Source organism: Corvus cornix, chromosome 12 (assembly GCF_000738735.6).
Source record: "Corvus cornix cornix isolate S_Up_H32 chromosome 12, ASM73873v5, whole genome shotgun sequence".
NCBI classification, from domain to species: Eukaryota; Metazoa; Chordata; class Aves; order Passeriformes; family Corvidae; genus Corvus; species Corvus cornix.
Window position 1 is genome coordinate 17753780 of NC_046342.1, and position 20576 is coordinate 17774355.

At 45.7% G+C, this 20576-nt stretch overlaps 1 protein-coding gene and 1 long non-coding RNA gene across 7 annotated transcripts in view; one reads left to right on the plus strand and one right to left on the minus strand.

The window, feature by feature from the left end:
- LOC104683379 overlaps positions 1-20576 on the plus strand; it is a 112783-nt gene that overhangs the window by 91921 nt on the left and 286 nt on the right. For 2 of the 4 annotated variants that reach the window (XR_750810.4, XR_002043475.3), the window contains exons 2-7: positions 7364-7467; positions 14373-14468; positions 15627-15748; positions 15951-16149; positions 17512-17568; positions 20149-20307. This is a non-coding gene — a long non-coding RNA (uncharacterized LOC104683379). The remainder of the gene's footprint in view (positions 1-7363; positions 7468-14372; positions 14469-15626; positions 15749-15950; positions 16150-17511; positions 17569-20148; positions 20308-20576) is intronic. The other 2 variants (XR_750809.4, XR_750812.4) reach the window with 2 other exon arrangements.
- Positions 18285-20576, minus strand: part of LOC104683378 (contactin-3) — a 96564-nt gene continuing 94272 nt past the window's right edge. For all 3 annotated transcript variants that reach the window (XM_039558982.1, XM_039558980.1, XM_039558981.1), the window contains one exon: positions 18285-20266. In XM_039558982.1, coding sequence (XP_039414916.1) covers positions 20163-20266 — 104 coding nt within the window. In that variant the 3' untranslated portion in view covers positions 18285-20162. The remainder of the gene's footprint in view (positions 20267-20576) is intronic.

Consider the following 20576-nt stretch of genomic DNA (forward strand, 5'->3'; position numbering starts at 1 on the left):
GTAGATGCCCCATCCCTGGAAACGTTGAAGATGAGCTTGGACAGGGCATCCTGGTCTGGTTGAAGCTGTCCCTGCCCATGGCAGGGGGGTTGGACTAAATGACCTTTAAAGTTCCTTCTCAACCCAAACCATTCTAAGATTCTCTGATTCAGACTTTGGAGCTGCCAACAGTGAGACAAAAGCTCTGTTTGCCCACAGCCTGGAGGCCTCAGTACAATGTTTTTTGTGGAATTTCTTACCAGGTTCCCATTGGCTTGTGTCATGTGGGAGGAGGGATAGAGAGGAGGGATGTATCCTGCACAGGAGCAGGATGCAGGCACAGGATGCTGTTTCCCTCGGGAGCACGGTGGGACACCCCCTCTCCCACCAGGAATTTCCACACTGGAGCCCCACCCTGTCACCCTTGGTGGCCTGGGGCACCAGGAAATCTGTTTTCTGCTCTGCTTCTGCATTCAAATGGGAAACAACATTCCCTGAGCACTAATGTGCATCATCAGTCTTTCAAAGATGCTTGATTTCTGTTTGATTCTTAATTATTATAATAGTTAAGGCACTTAACACGCTTTAGTGATTTACTTCATTTAATTGGATGTAGTGATTAGAATATCTTTTATATTGCCCTCACTGTGGTTTTAATTTAAGATTATAATCTCACGGTTCTTTTCAGCTCCTCTGGCTTTCATTTAGATACTGCTTTTCTTTTCTGATTTCATTTTGTTTATTCGTTTTTCCTGCTGATTCAGTAAACATGCTGCTAGGATGATTTCTTGGGAAACCCGAGTGCAGTTATAAATTCTTTCATTTAGTGCAGACATTAACGAATTAAAAAAAGATATGAAAATGATGCATGAGCCTGTGCTCAGCCTCTGGAGTTGTCTGTTGCTTTTTGCAGTCATTCGCTAGAATAAAAAAAAAAGAAGAAAGAAAAGAAATTATTCTCTTGATGGGGCACATGGAATAAGGAGATGGAAAATGGTGATGCAATGTCCTCTGTGTGTGTCCGTGGGTCATGCCCTGCCTTAGCAGGTTATGACCCAGTGTGTGAGATTTCGGTATTGGTGCCCAGGGTAGGAATTGCTCTGGTGAAGAGAATTCAAATCTGAGGCTGTGGGTTCAGCACCACTGCCCTGAGCTGAGGACAGCAGTAGAGCACTGGGGAGGAGGGTGGAGAGGAGGGAGTGCTGAAGAAGCTAATTCTGTGTGATTTGAGGAATAAACAAACTTCTCTGCAGGGAAAGTGGGAGATTCTCCAAATTAGTTCGACATGTACAAAAGCATGTTCTTTTCTCCTCTTGGTGATGCACAAAATCCCACAGATAATCCGGCTGGTTTGTCACTGTAGAAATATACAGTATCTGTATTTTTTTCTCTGCTGTAGTGCCAAATTCCAGGAGTCCTCCATGGCTGTAGTGCTCCTTTCAGAGGGAAAGGGCCAACACAGATTCAGGCATGCACAGGAGCTCGGAGGACCAGCAGGTCCAGCAGGAGAGGAGTGGCTGCTTTGTCAGAAATTCCCATTTGCAATTAGGCTGGGAAAGCTGAGAGATCCATTTTAAGGGCTGCTCAGTGCTTGGGACTTTGTCTAGCTGAAATCCATGGAAGTAGAAAAAGTGTTTTATCTGCTTCCTCTCCTTGCCAGCCCAGATGCTGCAGCAGGAGCAACAGGGTTTGCTTGAACTCTAACAAAGAACTAGAATTACAAAATCCCCAATCCTTGTCTTTAAAAGGTACCAGGGATGCTGTTCAAACAGAATAAAGGATTGGGTTCCCTGTGCAGGGCTCCTGGTCCTGCCCAGAAGTGGCCACTCTGAGAAGGGAAGCTCTTCATCCCCCACGTCCCTCCGGCACCAGCAGCACCTGGAAACACAGGGTTCCTTTTTCTGCCAGGCCACCTAATGAGGTGCAAGCCACTGATCCATGCAGGGCCTCAGAAACAATCTGTGATGAATTAGTTATTTAGCCTGTCTCATCACGCTTGTGTGCCACTGCACCGAATCACCTCCCTGGACAGAGGGAATGCACCTCCCAAGCCAGACCCTGGTGCCTTTCATCCCTGAGGGCTGGGCTTTACTCTGGGAAGGTTCCCAGTGAAATCAGTTGGGTTTTGTGCAGTTCAAGGTGCACCTGAACATGATTTCAGGTACCTGAGCCTGGCTCTGGGTGACCACAGCATCTGGAGCATCCCAGTCACTGCATTGCCATGAAACATCAGAATAGCTCCAGTCCTTGGAGCTGCCAAGTGCCAGGCCTGTGATACACATCCTGTAGCAGTTAAAGTGTTGTTATGAGTGCAAAAGTATTAACAAATCATTGGTTATTTAAAGGGAATCATTTAGGGCTCATCTGGCTAATGAGGAAGAAAAAACAGAGCTGAGCACTTTCTCTGAGTTGTAGGAGACGTCTGAGATCAGCTGTGGTAGGAAACTATCAGGGAGCACACCTCGTTAGCTCCCTTGTGTAAAACTCCTTATCTGCCTCTTATTAGTCATTCATTAATTAAAGCTCCAGAATTCAGGGTTTTTTTGTTAGCTGTTCTCTCAGCATGAAATTCAGCTAATTCTCCTACTATTGGAAACAAAACTCCCAGAATGAAGTTTATTCTTACAGTGTTCTTGCACTTATTTATTTCATATTGCTGTCATGCATGGATGAATTTATATGATGCTCTGATGACCTTTAGAAATTCTTCTGATTAAATGCTGTTCTACTTCATTATGACATTTCTGTACTTGTACTACCCGATTTGATGTGTACAGCTTAATAACACAACTAGACATGAATGCTAATAACTTTACAATTCATTGCATTGCTATTTTTTAATGTAGATGAATTTTAAAACAAGTTTCTCTTGCTGCAGGCTTACATGAATCATATAAATTAGAAGGTAACAAAAGAACATATTAGCATTTGTTAGCCTGGATGCACAAATTTTGTAGTAACCATTTTAATATGTACTACAACTTTTCCAGCCTCAAGTTTAATATGTACTACAACTTTTCACCCTCGATTTTTCAACCAACATCATAATTGAATTGGTTTCCTTCTTGCCTAAGGATAATGATTTTACACTGATGGAATCATTATTAGATTTTAAGGATTATACTGATGATGCCTGTTTTACATAGAGCTAAAAAAAAATTAAAATCATTCAACCGTAAAACACTTTTTTACACAAAGGCTACTGTAAGTTGGAGATAAATGAATTAATTATTGTGTTTAGAGTTGTTGTTAACATCCAGCATCCATAACCCGAGCCAACTGCTCGCTGCAGCTCCGTGCAGGGGGTGGGGAGGGCTTTTGAAAGCCTCATCCCGGGGTGTGCCCTTGAAGTGCTGCAGGTGGGCAGTGGCTGTGGTGGAGCTGCTGCTGTGCAAGCATGTGTTCGTCGAGGCAGGGGAGCGCTCCTGCACACCTGCACGGGAATCAGAAACCTCCTCATCCACAGGCACAGACAGCCTCCAGCAGTGGCAGGAGAAGCAGAGGAAAGGTGGGAGAGGGGAAAGGAGGAGGCATTGCCAAGGTGTCTTTACTGGGCGGGAGCTGAGTGTTGGTTCAGTCTGGGTTTGGAAGAGCTGCCCGTGTTCCACCTCACCTTCCAGAGGGGTAAAACGGCTGGAATCGGTCCAGAGTGGGTGAGACCCAGCTCACCTGCATCCATCACTTCTCCCTGCACATCCGAGCACTGCTTCTGGGAGGGAGAGAGGGAAAAACAACCCAGGTTAAGCATAAATGATGAATTTCTTCTATCCTGAAACCCATCAACATTTCATGGGTAATTACACTTCGGGCTGCAGAAATAGCTGTTGAATTAATTGATTTTGCAGTTATATCCTGATGTGCTGAGTGGGCGTTGGTTTGTGTGGACGTGTCAAAATAACGTCTTCAAAAGTCTCAGGGGTGAAAGACATTTACTTCTGTCTGTTGAGTAATCAGCAATTAGAATACAATATAAATACCTGAACCTTTTCATCTGAAAAAGGGGAAGAAAAGCCTTTAAATACATGAAATATTTTTGCAATTTTTACCTGTCAAATACAAAAGTGCCTGAAAATGAAATTTGGCAAGTAGTCCCTCTTCCTCTAGGTTTTAAAAGCTAGAGGTTAACCTCAATTTAAAAAAATATTTAAAAATCATGTGTCTTTAAGCATCCATTTAAAATCATTTTAATTCACAGGTGAGAGAGCAGTCAGCGCAACTCCAAGGGACTGGGCTTCTGCATGGTTTTACATGTCATCACGTGCTTCGTGACTGCTGCTGGATGTCGCTGCTGAGGTCAGGGAACATGATTGCTTCCCTCACTTCAGCTTCAGTCAGTTTTATTAGTTCCAAAAACAAGAGGAAGGAGCTGCACCAGCTGTAAACTTGCACGTCCTGCACTAATTGTGCACAGAGTGATCAATATATGAATCAAATGCTATGTCCGTGCTGCATTCAAACGTTGTCAAACTCCTGTGCTCCTCAGCTACTTCAGTGTGGCTCCAGGAGCAGCACAGAGCTCCTGGAGTGTGTGGTTGAATCGTTTCCTTAAGCTGAGATGTAAACTTGTCTCTAAGAGAAGGAACAAGCTGACCGACAGGTAATAGAGCTGCGTTGAATTCATCTCGAGCACACGTTAAATTTTCTTGACACCATTACCCTTTTCCTTAGGAAACTTCAGACTGGTCTTGATTAATAATGAAAATAAGGAAAAACAACCTGCAAAAGCAAACCAGGAGAAGTCAGAGGCCCATCTACTTTCAACCTTTTGCTCTTTGTGTTCTCAGCAAAAGGAACAAAATCTCATCAAGCTTTCTTTTCAGCATTGCACAGGGCTTTAGACTATTTCCTATGCTCAGCTCTTCAGAACAACAAAACAAAATAATTAAGGTGTTTCCAGCAATGTTAAATCAAGTCAATATCAGGAGACAAGATCTCCCGACCCCAACCCAGGCTCTGCAAAGCACTCACTGAACAACCTGGGCTAAATTGTTTAACCTATTTGCTGCTGCTCCCCTGTCTTTAAAGTGAAGGCACATTAAGCCTTCCCTGCCCTGGCATCAGTCACTGGCTGTGTTGGTTTGTGTTTTGGGGGGCTTTTGGAAGCCAAGGCCAGAAACCCTAGAAAACCCAGAGGCTATTTCCAGTGGGTTGATGGTGTTGATATGGACCAGGCTCACCCTCTGTGGCACCACAGTGCCAAGGTACAGGTGAGGCACCCCTGAGCCTCAGCAGGGTTTAGTTCAAGGTGTAAATCCCCGTCTGCCTGGCTGCTGGGAGCAGAGCAGCTCAGAGGGCACTGCCCCACAGCACCGATGTCTTTGCCGCTTCATCAGCTTCATGATAAGCATCAACTTTGGGGTTTTCTTGCTCTCCAGAGCTTGAATTATCCTAAAAATTGGCCAGATTTCTGGAGATCTCTAGAGGAAGAGTAAAATCTGTTGTTGCAGTAAAGCCTCATTATAGACGTGGTGTTATGTTTCATAAGGGATCAGTCTGTGAAGCATCTGTCATTGCTCTGTCAGAGAAGGTGGAGAGTGGAGCTGCAGAGAAGCTTTAAGTTGAGTTTGGGGGATTGAACGTGATCAGGGACTTGCTGAAGCCTTGCCATGTGCTGTAATTAAAGGGCTGCTGTCAGAGGCCAAGCAGGCAGAAAAAAGTTCCTTCCTCAGCTGCTGTGAGTTCATCTTAACTTCCAGCCTTTGGTGGAGAATTAAATTTGAAGGCTGAAAAGGGAATGTCTTGTCTTAGGGATGCTGTGGTGACTGTGGTGTGGGTGTCCAGTCTGCACAGGCATGCAGGAAAGGAGCTGGCTCCTGATCTACCCCCCAGTCCCCCAGATTATCACAAGGCTCTGCAGGGAATGTGCTGCCAGCAGGAGGGGGCAGGCTGTACCCCAGCTGTTTGACTTGAACAGCCAAATCTGCTGCACCACTGAAGAAATCCTGGACCACAGGCTTGGAGAAGACCTTTTCCTTGGCCCAGGTGATCCCAGTGGGGAGCTGTATCCAGAATGTCCAAAGGAAGGAGGTGTTGCTGAGGCCACTGGGCAGAGCAGGCTCCTGAGCTGTGTCTGTGCTGCCGTGGCTGGGGTTGGGATGTGTGGGACTGGTCAGGATCCTGCAATCCTGCAGAGTGCCTCTGAGGAGCTGGGAGCAATGGCCACGTTTCAGCAATTTCTGCATCCTGCAGCTGCCTGCTCGGGCAGAGAGAGCCATCACCAGCCAGAAGTGCAGGGCTGACATGGATCACGCTCCCAGGAGTGACTGCAAGACAGAGATCTCCTGTTGCTCTCAGACCATGCCTTGAATAATTTGGGTGCATTCTTCTGGGCTTGTGGCCTCCCTCTTTCCAAAGAATAGGATTCAGCATCTGCTAGGAGGAAACACCTGTTCTTCTGTTGTTTCCTTTCCAAGCATTTCCTTTGGTGCAAGTGTGAATATTGACAAGTGTGTTTTAGAATGTGGGAGCTCACATTAGGCTGAGATGGTGCCTTGGTGTTTAATGTACAATGCACACAGCTTGGATGGATGCATTAATCATATTCCTATTGCCTTTGTTATGGTAATGGCAGAAACAGGCTCTTGTGGTTTTTTTTAATTAAAAAAAAAAGGAAAAGGGGGTTAGTTGTTTTTTTAAGATGCATTATATTTCAGCAGCTAATGAAGAGGAAATAATGATGACTGTGCACTGTAATATGTATTAGAGCACTAATTAGACTATAGAAGAACTGCTTACAATGTCTTTTAAACACCTGCTTGGTAATTTTCAGCCCCACGTGCTCCTCCCTTCACCAGAGCAGGTGTGGTGGGAGGACTGAGGTAATACTGAAACAGGAAACAGAGCTCACATCAGCCTCCAATTCTGTGTTTTGTTTGCCCTGCTCTACCTGTATTTAAGAGAAGGATCATGTGGATGGTCACTGAAGGGCCCTTTGTGTGGGCTGGGATTTCTATTGCCCATGGCAGGTATTGGGAAAGGAGTCAGATAGGTTTTCTGACTTCCTTGTGACCCTACAAAGGCAATGTGGTGTCAGGACAAGAATTCCCAGTTCAGACTGTGGTCTTGCACATCTGTTAGTCCAGAATGTTATGTATTGTACCTCCAGCACTTGCTTATCATTGATTTAGTGAGCGTGTTTTTGAGACCATTAAAGGCTGTAAATATAAAAATAATGCTGGCCTTCATTTTTAAAGCTGTTTTGAAGTTGTCTTTTACTGTCATAAGAAACCACAAATATTTTCACTCTGCATCTTCTTTGCTTTTACATTTCTGTCAATTGTGTAAAGAATTGAATTCTAAACATGAACTACAAGTGTGCCCAAAATCAAGCAGACATTAGAGTTCCTAACCCGACCATACCTGTGATTCAACTTGTTTCTCTCAGCTCCTGCCAAAGGAAACCTTCTCTGACTGCCTGTTCCCCTGCCAGAGGATTTGGAGCTGTTGGTGCCTGAGAGCCTGAACAGAGCCCAGATGAGGATGCTGCAGGTGAGCAACTCTGATTCAAAGCTTTTAAATTGTTTTATCTTTGTGATGAAAATTTTCAGCAGATGCTCTAAATCCTGAGATAGTCGCACGTTTAAATGGAGTATGACCACATTTTTCATGGAATAATGCATTTAAAAGTAACAGGCAATATTTTCATTCTTAGGTATGTCAGAATTTTTTCTCTATTTTGAAATTTTTCGTACTACCTGCAATTTCATAGAACCCAATTTCAGGTGGTCATTGAGAGCTGCAGCTGATCTCATCCCCTCTCTGAGATCAGTTCTGCTTTACACACAGAGGTGCTGCTGCTTTATGTGACTTCTGCTCTGAACCCTGAACGGAGCAGTAAAGTTTGGGTAACTTAATGCAACCCCCCCAGAGAGGACAGAGCTGAAAAGAGAGAAGAGTTCTGGGGAGGTTCAGCTGTCCTTGGTAGGATTTGAGTCCCAGAATAGGAACAGATAAGAGAACCAGGTAAGAGGTAAATGCAAAGTTGCATCAGATGCCATAAACAGATGTGGATTTGCTGAAGGCAGAGAGAGACAAGGAGAATCTGTTTTCCTCTTCCTCCCTCTTCAGCAGGGCCTGTGCAGGCTGTATGGCAGATGTACACATTTATCTCTGTTACAGTGGTGCTCTGGCAGGCAGACACGTGGAATTTCTCAAGGTGCTTTGGGGTTGGTGGCAGAGAAAATCCCTGAGACTTCACAGTGACCAATACTGATTGTCCTGAAGGGATGCCCCAGGGACTGCAGTAATGGAAGGTGCTGCCCTTGGGTAGGAGCTTTACAGGCAGAAAGTAACAAAAATTTACTCCAAGAATAAGACACAGGACTTATCTGGATACAGCAAGTAGCTAAAAACCCCAGAACAAAGCCCCAGCAATATTTGCCACGTTCCTCACCGGGATAAGTGATGCTCTCAGCACTGGCAGTGCTTGTGGAGGCAGCAGAGCAAAGCACAAATGCATTCGTGCAAGGGAACTGGGAGGCCAGAACCAGAGTCTGCCAGAGCCCAGGTGGGTGTTCTGCCTTGCTGAGCAAGGCTGGCGGCTCAGTGATGCCAGCTGGCTGTCCCCAGTGCCCGTGTGACGCAGGTGGCACCCCTGAGGGCTGCCAGACCTGAGCTCGCCCGCCAGCGAAGCGCTGAACAAGTACCTCGAGGGCTTGTGAGAAAGGCAAGCTCATCTCTCAAGTGATGCTGCTGAGGTTGGTGCTTTCCTTCAGTTCTGGGGGAAATCATCTCAGTACCGTGAGAGGAAGGCGAGGGAGGGGAAGGCAGGAAACTTGAATCAGGTCTTTTTAAATCCCACCATGAGCAGTTGTGCTGGGGAAGTCTGAGGGGGTTTTGCCTCTGCCCTGTGCTGGTGTGTGTGTGTCACTGGGGGTGTGTGAGACAAACCTGTGCCCACCTCTCCCTCCCTTGTGGCTTCAGAAGTTGTGTCCCCTCTCCAGAGGAGATGGGACTATGTGCCATGTGGCCACCATGAGATAAATGACCAGTCCAGAAGAGCTGAAATAAAAACCCTCTGGAGGGCATCCACTGCTTTCTGGGGTTGGATCTCTCCAGGGGCCCTTCCCTACCATCTCCCCAGTGCGTTTCAGGCGCATCCAAGGATCTTGGCTTGTATTGCTGTTTAATTGCTCACCGATATCAGCACTATTCTAAGACATGAGCCATATCAATCTAATCACAAACCCAAACAAAGCAGCAGTCACTCGAGTCCTTTATCTATTGGCAGGCAGCAGCGAGCCCTCATCTCTTATCCACTCTGCATACCCACAGTTTCTCTGCAGCCTTCATCAGCACCAGGAATTCAACAGCTGAGACCAACATTTATCTCAGTGAATCCAGCGTGTGTGGCTGCCCCTTCCCTGACTATTCAAACACGGAGCCACATCAGTGCTGCTTGTTTGGGAGGCGATGACAAGGGTCATCATTTTATTCTTTATCTCCCGCTTCACCTGCTCCTGAGTGCCAAAGCAAGGCAGGAAACAGCATCCTGGGGAGCTCGGTGGTGTGGATGACAGCCCTGCCATGCCTGGCTGTTCATCAGGGTGCCACGGGAGGATGAGGAGGAGCGGGAGGCAGAGCTGAGCATCCCAGCCCTGGTGCTGCTGAGGTGGGAGGGAGGTGATAGGTGCCAGCCCCGCCAGCCCCTTCAGCCACCTGGGGAGAAGCCAAAGGGCTGAATTGCCATGTCAGGTAGGAAACCTTCAGCCTGGCCAAAAACCAGTTTAATTTCTGAAGACGAGACAGGTTCAAATTGAGTTTGAATGTCTCATACTTCCCTCAGGGCTGTGTTTTTGGGAAAAAGGTTTCGTTCAGCTGCTTTCCACTCACACGGCATTTATGTGCCTAAAAGGATTCAGCTGTCACAGCCTGACAAGCGCTGAAAAGCTCTTGTTAAGGTCACTGGTATCAGAGAAGTGTCTCTCCTACAACATCCTGGTGAATCAGGGCCACTGGCACTGGGAAGCAGGGACTGATGTCAAGGCACCCTTTGCTGCAGACAGGACCGTGACCCGCTGTGCCAGCACGGCGCTTTCCCCTCCGCTCCTCCCGAGGAGAGCCATGAACACCGCTCCAGCTAAGTGCAAAAAACCCCGGCTCTAAACATCCCTGACCTTTAAATTCAGGCTGCAGCGAGCAGATCTGCTGCTAACCAGAAATCCAGGGTTGCTTTCATGTGTCTGGGCGTTCAGGGAGTAGATGTAGCTTAACATGCAGATGCCGGGCTTCCTGCAGCACGCCACTGCTTTTCAAGCTCTCTCATTTCATGCTGTTACCTCCATCCCTGCTGTGGCTGTGAAAGGAGCCTCTCTGAGGAAAAGTTTCCCACAGACACAAAATCCGACTGATGCGGTAAAAAAAACCCCACAACCAACCACTTGTAGTTTAATTTCTAAATGCAGTGTCCGTCTGCAGCCTGGCAATCAGCAGCATCTCTGCTGCTGGCATCTGGAGAAACCAGCCTCTCAGTCCCTCAGGCTGCTGGGTGTATATTTTATATATTTGTCCTCATGTTAAAGCGAGGAAGTCCTGAATGTGGGAGCCAGGAGTTCAGTCCTGCCACAGGTGTGCAGGGGAAGATTTTCCCTTTGGAGCAGTGATGCTCCAGTGCCCTTTGGCATGTTCAGCTGAGCATCTGGGCTCTGTGTCCAAGTTCCTGTGCTCACACAACTTCACTGTTCTGCACAGAGAGGGGAAATAGATGTCTCTTGTCCCAGGTAATGGGCCATAAGAGAGGGAAAATGGCCTCAAGTTGTCCCAGGGGAGGTTTAGATCGGATATTACGAAATATTTCTTCCCTGAAAGGGTTGTTAAGCCTTGGAACAGGCTGCCCAGGGCAGTGGAGGGGCCACCATCCCTGGAGGGATTTGAAGGAGGTGTAGATGTGGTGCTTGGGGATGTGGTTTAGTGGTGACCTTGGCAGTGCTGGGTTAACACTTGGACTTGATGAGCTCAAGAGTCTTTTCTGTTCTAAATTATTCTGTGGTTTTCTGTTCAAATGCTTTTTTTCCTTATCACCAATGAAAAATGCCCATCAAGCTCACGTACAGCAGCTGCTGGGCAGGTGGGACTTGCCAACAAATAATGTTTATTTGGCACTTCAAATATCTTCCTTGAACATTTCTTCATAATGCATGAGGCATTATTGACAGGTGAAATAAGAGAAAATGTTTGATGTTTCTCTGATGCTCTTTTTATTCTCCTCTAATTTCAATTATTTCCCATTCTATGCCACTACCATATAATTCAATATTTTAAGCATATTTTCCCTCATAGCATCTGCTTATATTTCTAAACTTGTCAGGTTATTTTGGCCACAATGAATTCCATGAGCAATGCCTCTCCTTGGGAGCTGCTCCCAGCCCTGTGCTGGCCTGATAAGAGCAGTGAGTCAGGAGCTGCTCTGGGAACAGCAGCACTCATGTGGCTGCACCTCAGCTGGGCTGGGGCCAGAGAAAAAAAGCATGTGGAATATCATGGGATAAAAAGTGAGATTCAAACCTGATTTTCAGCAATTCAGTCTTGAAGTTGTGGCTGTATGTAATGGAGCCCATTAGCACATGATCCAGGTCTAGAAATCAAACAATTGTTGCCAAAATCTGGGCTTTCAGCCCAAGCCTGCAGCTGGGTGTTCGTGTTCCCCAGGTGTGAGGGAGGATTGTAATCCACGAGGCTTCAAGAAAATCAAGAAATATTGGGTTAAAGTCCCTATCCCACACTTTCTAGCACAAACTCCAATTAAGCAGGGAAGTGGCCCCAAGCAGCAGCATCTCTTTTCTTGAGCTCCAAGAGCAGGAATGACTTCCTCGTAGGAAAGGGATGTGCTGGGAGGCAATGCCTTGCTCTCATCTGGGCTTTTCTCAGGCTCCACCACGATTTCATGTTCAGATGGCAGCACTCTGACCCCTCAGTCACCTTTTCTGTCTAAACAATCGTTATGGAGCACTCCTGAGTTCTGGCAGCACTTACCCAGGACAGATGGCCTCCAAAACATCACAGAACCCTCATCTTTTGAAGAAAGCTTTCCCCAAATGGGTCTAATTTAAAGCATGGCCTTTCTCATTTCTTCCCAGGGGACAGCTAATTAAATTTAGAAGGGACAGCTCTGCTCCTCCCAGGGCAGGCACAAGTGGGTGTTTGATATCCAAACATTTATGGTTTGGTTCCAGCACATCAGTGAGGAGAGATGATTATACCACAGGCCTGGGCCCTAGGGTACATCACCGTGTCCCACAGCCATAGGGAGGAGGAGGAGAGAAGATCCAGCAGGCAGGAATTGTGCAGCAAGATTGATTTATTTAATTATTTTACAAACTCTTTTATAGACTTTTTTCTTCATAGTCTAATTGGACAAAGGATCAGCCACCCCTTGGGGGTGATTGGCTAAAATCCTAAACATCCATTGTCAGAATATTCTTCTGCTGTACCATAAACAAGACTTTCCAAGGCTGCAGGTGTTTGGTTGTTTACATACTCTGCTGCCTCTTCTGTGAGAGAGAAAAGTCTCTCATGGCTTAGAAAATAGCAAGAAAATCCTTGCTAGCAGCACTTTTGTATCTACAGATGATGAACTCCCAAGAATAAATATCAATAATTGTATTGAACTCCCCTTTTTTTCCTGAGTTTACCAGAGCTGGCCAGAAAGAGGTGAACTCTTGAGAAATATCTTGTGGAAAAAGGTCTCTAATTTTTCACTGCCATGACCAAGCCCAATTCAATCTGTGTTATCTCTCATCAGTTCTATTAATAGCCTGCTGCCAAAATTGGTGGCTGCACCTGAGGAGCTCAGAGAGCAGCTCAGAGGAGGTTGAAACAAAGCTCTTCTCTTGCTTTCCAAGGTCTGCCTGCTCCAGTCCAGTTGTTTCTGGCTGCTATTTCCCAGCCTGTTGTCTGTGGTGGGAAACTTTATTTACTTTTCCTCTTGTGCATCAAAATGGCTCCGAGAGATTCTTCTCCTCGAGGCAGCATACCCTGGAAACTCTGGATCTTTTCAATTAGCTGCATTACAAACTGATTTCCAGCCTTGTCTCTCTTCTCTTACATGAGCTATAAAATCCCTTCTCTCCTCCCCAGCTGAACTAAAAATGGCCAATTTTTTTAACATGCTTTTTACAAGTGTGTCTACACGGCAGAAATGAGGAGTTCTGGCTTATCCTGTGTTATGTAAATATTTCTGTGCTTCCCAAACAAAGTTTTTCTTTCCCTTTGATCCAGCTTTCTTGTAGCCAGTTTAACCTCCAGAAGGAGCCAGGAGATTCAGGGAGACTGCCACTGGCATTAGTCCTGAGGAAAACTGGAGAGAGAAAAGAAAACTCTGAATTACCGATGCAAAGAGCTCATTTAGATGTGCATGCTCACCAAAGGGAAAGGTTGCCTTTCAGTGTTTCTTTAAGCAAATTTTTGCTTAAAATAGCTGGGACCAATGTAAAAATAGCATTTGAATAGTGATAAGAGATGAAAGTGGTGCTTTTCCAGCAGCCTGGGAGGTGGCTGTGCCCCAGACTTGTGCTGTGGGCAAGATCTCAGAATCACTGGAGTTATTTTTATCCTTCCATTTGTGCCTGAAATTTTTGCTGATTGCTTTGGGCTGTGCTGGCAGAGGGGGCGCAGCATCCTCAAAAGAAACTTTTAGGACAACTTCAAACTCCTACAAGGAGAGGTTGATTCCAGTTTCACTGATTTCACGGCATTATTTATTACTAGAGTTATTTCACAGAGTTATCATACAGAGTTCTATGTCCTAATTATAAAATTAGGACCAAAGCACCAGTACCAGAGAGAGGAAAACCAGCAAGCGCAGTCTGGAGATAAAAATGTTTAATTGCACTTGAAAGTTTTTATACAGAAGATGTAACAGTAAAGATTTTGGCAGTATTTTGGGTAGAATAACAGCAGAAGGTCTGGCTGAACTCCTGGTTCTGTGCCAGTGGCCAGGACTACCAGCATGGTTTCCTATTTGGAGAAAAAAAAATAGAAAAAAAAAAAAATACATACATATATGTGGGATTTATATAGGGCTTGCATATGTGTTTGCCTGGATGTTTATCAGGTCTGCTGCTAGCACCTCCTTGAGAAAAAGTGCATTTATTTAAAAAACCAATCAGCTGAAGATGTTATTGAGGCCACGGATGTGAAGGCAAGAGGAACCACTGCACTGGGAGCATCTGCCTGGAGCCTCCTGGTGACACTCTGGAGACACAGCCAGCAGGAAAACTTGGCAGGGCTTTGTTGTGCCTCAGCCCTCCCCTGGTTCAGCAGAGCTGATTGATCAGCCCAAGTCTGCTGAAATTGGGGTGAGGGATTCATTACCCTGGGATCAGGCCCTCAGCACTGGATACTCTGCTTGCTTGAAAATAGGTAATTAATGGTGCTTTATTTTTCATGTTTCCAAGGCAACACAAACCCCCAAGACTTTGTTTTCCAGACCATGAACCAATGCTTTTGGCTGCTGCAGAAGCTCCCCCATCTCGTCTGAAGCTGCTGTCAAGGTACCAAAGCCATATTTTTAGTCATTACAGTCTATTTACATCCTATATCCAAAAAGTAATGATGATCAGATGCTGCTGCTGAAATGATCTGCTCTCACTGCAGAACTCATTCAATCAGCAGAGAGCTCTGCTATTCAAATAGATAATTAGTGTTGTGACAAGTGTGACTGTAAATGCCTCAGTTTGGTGGCAATGTTAGGAAGTGTGACAAAAATTAAGTTATTTGTCTGCCTTAAGCATGGCCCTCCTTGGATTGCTAATGAGGGAGATTCTTGTTAAACACATGTCCTGCTCTGACTGACTCCTTTGCAGATCCTGGGAGAATGATTTATTCTTTGTATCATCAGCGGCAGGAAAGACAGGACTTTCCCATGTTTTCTCTGACTTGTTTCTTTTTGTGTCTTTACCTGATGTAAGAGGTCATTGCTGGTGCTCCAAGCACAAAACAGAGATCTCCCCAGGGAGAGCAATCCCAATGGACACCTTTCCTGCCTGTCCATATCCCATCTTTAGAAGGAATGGGCTCGGGAAGGACGTTTAGGTGCTCCAGTCTCAGAGGAACATCCACAGCACCTCCCCTGGAGGTGACAAAAATCCACCTGCAGCTCTCTCTGGGGCTGCAGAGCAGGGTTCAGGGTTGCCTCAGGGAATGTCCCCACCTGTGCTTGGAGGTTCCCTGTGCAGGATCAGATGACTCCCAAGGCCCTGTGTCCCCGAGCAGGGAGTTCCTCCAGAGCTGCCCATGGCTTTTGTTCAAAGGAATCACTTTTATTTTGCATTTTCATTAATGGCCACATGCTTTGGCAGCTGGGTTTAGGTCCCACCTTTGACCAAGGCCATCCAAACCCTCCCTGTGTGCTGCTGGGGGATTCCAACCCTGCACCCTTGGCTCATAATGGAGCGAGGAAGCGAATCCCTGCCCCTCCTCTGGCAGTTCTGCATCCCGAGGAGTGCAGGATTTGGGAGGATGGGGGCTGAGCAGGCAGCAAGGAGCTGGACTCCATCAAAAGTTTCTCTTTCCTGATGGACAATTTGGCTGTTACCCTGTCCTAGGAGCTGTTTTGAGTTTAAATTATCATGGGCTGAATTAATGAACATGTGGTAGTTGCATCCTTTCACAGGATCCTAACGGGATGCTTTTGATTCTTCCTTTTTCAGGCTCTGCCAGTGCCTTGATGTTCTCCCCCCCAAAGGGAATTAATCGCTGGGAAGGAATGAAGAGCACAGCACAAAGAGCAGGCATGGTCCAGGCCTCCCAGGACTAATTATGCTCTTGAAGGGTGAGAAAATAATCTTGGGTACATTGGGAAGAAAGTGTCTCAGTAATGCTGCATGGGGTTACAGGCACGTCTCCTGTATTTGTGCATTTGAAAAAAAGAAAAGACTTTCAAAGGCACTTCTTGACCTCGAAAAGATCAGTGAGGAGCTCAAGAAAAGAAATTTAATTCCAAGCAAGTTTATCAAGTTTTCTTGACCCTTCAGGATGGAAAAAGCAAAGGAACGATGCACATGAAGGTCCTGTGAAATTCTAATACTAAAACACTCATGCACAAACTGTGAAGTCTGAAAGCAGAGCTCAAGCCCAGAGCAAACAAAGAGCAGGAGATGAATTCCAACGAGGGCAGCGCAGACGCTGCAGCTTGGCAGCTCAGGCTCTGCAAGAGGGCAAACAGAAGGAAAGGTGAGCGTCTCTGTATTGAAAAAACAAAGTTTTGGGGGGCAACTCTGTGGTGCATCTTGTGTGAGGTAGGACAGAGGACTGACAGTCACAGCCCCTGTCACGAAGAGGAAAACAGGGCAATAGATCCCAGACTGTGACAGGGCTGTTTGAGTGACAGAGCTGTGTTTGTGGCAGAGTACCTGTGCACAGACACCGGTGCCCTCTGAGGGCATCTCCTAGAGACATCCCCCTGCTCTGGCACCACCTGCCAGCAGCAGAAAGGAGCAGTGGCAGAGCTGGCACAGGACTGTCCTGGGGGGATGCCCCAGGGGTGCCAGGGAGGTGGCCACATCCTCAGGCACCTCGGGAAACACTGCCAAGCCAAAGGTAAGACTTTAATAACTGTGGAACAGAGCTTGCTGAGGCTGCTGAGCAGCAGCTCAGCTTGGACACAGAGAAATTCTGTCCTCTTTCCTCAGCTGCACCTCCCTCCTCCTCAGACACCCAAGCTGTGACCAGTGGGATTCTTAGGAAATCCCTTTTCTCAGAGGCCAAGGCCGATCCCCAGAGCTGCTGAAGATGCACCACGTCCCCCATCCCGTGGCAGCTCCCAGATCCCAAAAGCCTCTTTTTATCCATCAAGCCCTGATAAAGCAGCAGCAAAGGACACTCAGGTCTCTCTCTGCTAAACACATCCCTTTTTATTGCTTTTCAGGAGTTCACAGCATTAACATAAAACAATCGAGGTGGTTGTTTCCCCTAAGAGAGCCAGGGCCTGTTTACAAACTCATTTCCACAATATTCCACTGTTATTTATTTCAGGCAGAGCTGTCAGATGAATGCACTCCCTCGTGCTGGACAGCTTGCTTTAGTGCCTGTTATTAAGATATAACATATATAACCTGACAGGCACGGCCCACGTCTGCCTGCCACCACTGAAAGGCAAATTAAGTCAAAAATGGAGATCTCCAGTATTTCTTTGGGCTGAAGTGATATGAGTTTTTAACTCGTTTTGTATTCATAGAGGATCCTGCGTGCTTGTAACATATCCCACAGTAAACTGTTTAAAGAAAAAGCTGGGCTTTTAAAAAAATTCTTATTCTACGTACCTCTGAGAAATTCAGGCTTTAGAATAGAGCTCTGGTTTTGGATGGGGAATTGAAAAGAATGCAATTTTTAAAGCTATGACTGAAGCCTACCATTCTTCCTTATGAGATTTCAAATATTAGTTGTGACAAAGCGCTGGTTATTTTTAGGGAAGCACAATTCCAATGGAATGGCAGACCCACCTTCCCCACCACCTGCAGTTCTTGTTGTACAAGCGATTCTATTCACATTTTTCATTATTAATATTTTTTTCTTGCCTTTTTTTTTTCACCCCAGGACTGAGTTGCTAATTTTGGATGGTCACAGGAGCTGCTCTGGAAATGCCTGCAACAGGTAGGCTTATCCCTTACTGCTTCTCCACCTTGTACTCCTGCACTTTCCCAATGACAACTGGTTTTTTATCAATTCACTGGAGAACCAAGTCACTTCTAGTAAGGCAAACAACCCTGAGCTGCATAAACATGGTATGAGGAAGAGAGAGAGATGAGTTTCAAGGAAGCCTAATCTAGATGCTGGGGGAGGCAGAGGAAAGCTGGACTGTCCACCTACAACCATCTGAAAGGAAAAAGCCTGATTTACTCAGGAAAAATTACTTCAGTCTTATGTACACACTTGGATCATTATTAACCCTTATTGCAGCTTCTGGATCAGCTCCCTATTATGCAGGTAGAATCCACACTTTAAACAACTTTACATAGTTGTGCTGTGCCTGTGCTCCCAAGGAAAAGGCAACTGCACAGCAAACAGAAGCTGCAATTTAATGCTTAACAGCAATACACTGAATTAAGTGTATTTAGATTATAAAAAACTAAGTCTTCTTCAGTATAATTACACTGGGGCTTTTTTCTGCTTTAGGGAAGAGGAAACAGCCTGATTGGATAGATGGGGAATGAAGCCAGGGAAAGGGAGGTGGATTTTTGTCCATCCTCCTGCAAACCTGTGGGCAGAGGTACAGCTCAGAAGCCTGAGCTCAGAAACCATTTTTAGATGTATTAAACCCCCAGCATGCACAAATATGTAACAGGAACAAGCAATAACACTTTGAGATATTCTATTATCCCTCAATGTAATAAATATTTTATTAGACCAATAGAAAAAAATGCATACAGATAACCATAGGATACACACACAACTGGAAGTTCAAGGGTAAATTTCAACCTTTTCAATATGAAACAAGGTACTGGGTACGTATCTCATGGAGATATAGAACTAGAAATCAAACAATAATACAATGTGAGTGTGTGAAAAAATGGGCAGTACAGGAACCTGGACTAGAATTTTGTGAAACAAGAGTCACCCTTTGTTGCATGAAGCGTAACTATTTACTCACTAGGAACACCCGTATTGCCACGTCCCACCCACCCCCCTGTTTGCAAGTGTCTGAAAACAACACTGGTCAGCCACATGGAAAAGCAACAAAGTCATTTATAGCTCTCTATGTACAGTATTTACAGCTCTTGCTTACCTCAGCAGCACATTGTCTCATCTGGAGCTCATCAGCTCATTTGCCAGCTGAATGTGTACCAAGGTGTTCTTTCTACAGTGCCACCATCATTCCATTAATCCTGGCTCTCCCTTTGCAGCTCTGTGTGGTGTGACAGTATTGTGAAGCTTAAAACAAGCCGCAGGCGTTGAGGAGACGCTTTATGTCATGTGAACATGCTGGAACAGGGATGCTGCCACCTCTCTAAAAGGTGTCTAAAAGGCTGATTTCACTAAAGCCACAACTCTAGAAGTCAAATGGACCAGGCTTAATGGATCTTTAATTTACTGCTACGGAAGAAAGCAGAGATTTCTCTCCAATAGCAAGCCTGAAGTGTGGTTGTATCATTTTTTATTGTATCCTGCAGTATTGCCATGAACTCCCCAGAATCATGTGACAGTGGTGGGGTGCAGCTGAGAGCCAGAGCAGGTGGAACAGTTCAGAACTGGTTAAAGAGCAGCAGGAAGGAGAGGTTTGGCTCTAACTCTGAATTCAGGGTGTTTACGGTGCAGTGTGGCAGATAAAGGAGCGAGATAGTTTGGGGCTGCAGATAAAGGAGCGAGATAGTTTGGAGCTGCAGGTCTGGGAGCACCACATCACGAGGGAGGGAGGGAGGGGGCGGCTGTCCCTCTTCATAAGGCCATGGTGCCACTGCATGTCACCCATGCTGCCAGCTGGGCACTTCTGCTCCTGAAACACTGGCAGGAGGGCAATCAAACCATCCTGAAGGTGGGAGAGCTTGGTTATGATCAAAGAAACTGGTTAAGAAAGGTAAGGTGGGGAGATGAGGAAATGAACTTCAGAATTTATTGATGAAGGGTGGGTGGCTGAAAAGGAGCACAAACATCTGCTGAGAGGCTTCCTTGAAACAGCTGGGAGATCATTTCTCAGGAGCAGCAGGGCCTTTGCCCTGCTCCCAGCTGGGATTCCTTGCTCCATTCAGAGTAACTCCCACAAAGGGCAGCAGGAAAATGATCCAAACCTCCTGGGTGATGGCCCTGCCTTGAGAGCAGCCACATGGGAGCTGTGCTGCCCTCGGACTGGTAACAGCCACGTCCCTGACTCCATCTTCTCCATGTCAAATGTCATTTTAACAATGCAGAACAGACCCAGAACAATTCAGTGAAGCTGCAAAAATGGAGTTTCTCGCTCTTCCTCATAGCCCTGACCTCACAGCGCCATCCCTCCCCCTCTCTCTCACACTGTATCTGAAGTATGTAACATGTAAACTCCTTTGGTTCAAGTATTAAGGCATTTTAGATTCCTTTTTAAAGGATTTGCTAAACTTTACATGGTATTTTTACTTCAACTTACAGTGAAATATAAAGAATTTAAAAACACATCAGGATAGAAGAAAAAACATGCATTAACCACTGCAGGTTTTTTTTAAAAAAAGCACTTTAGTAACCAATTCCTTCTGTTTTTCCCAGCAAATGCAAATGTATCAGCACAACACGGAATTAATGGTCAAGGAGAATACTGTTGCTAAGAAGCTGGAGACACTGAAGATACTCAAGACTGATGGAGCAGAACCTCTTGCATCCATACCTGTGACAAAGGAAAAGGCTCAGGATTAAAGGAAAGCGTGAGTATGTGCTGTGCCACATTATTACCCCTCCTAGACGCTAAGCAAAAATTACTGTAATTTTGTTTTTAGTTCTTACAAGCAATAGAGATTTTAAAAAATACAGTAAATATTTAAAAATTTCAGAAATGCCTTGCAAAATGCTGTGACCATGAATGGCTTTCGTGCTCTGGTTTAGCTGACAAGGTGGTGTTTAGTCAAAGGTTGGACTCCATGATCTTAGAGGTCTTTTCCAACCTTAATGATTCTGTGATTCTACTTTCAAAGTAATAT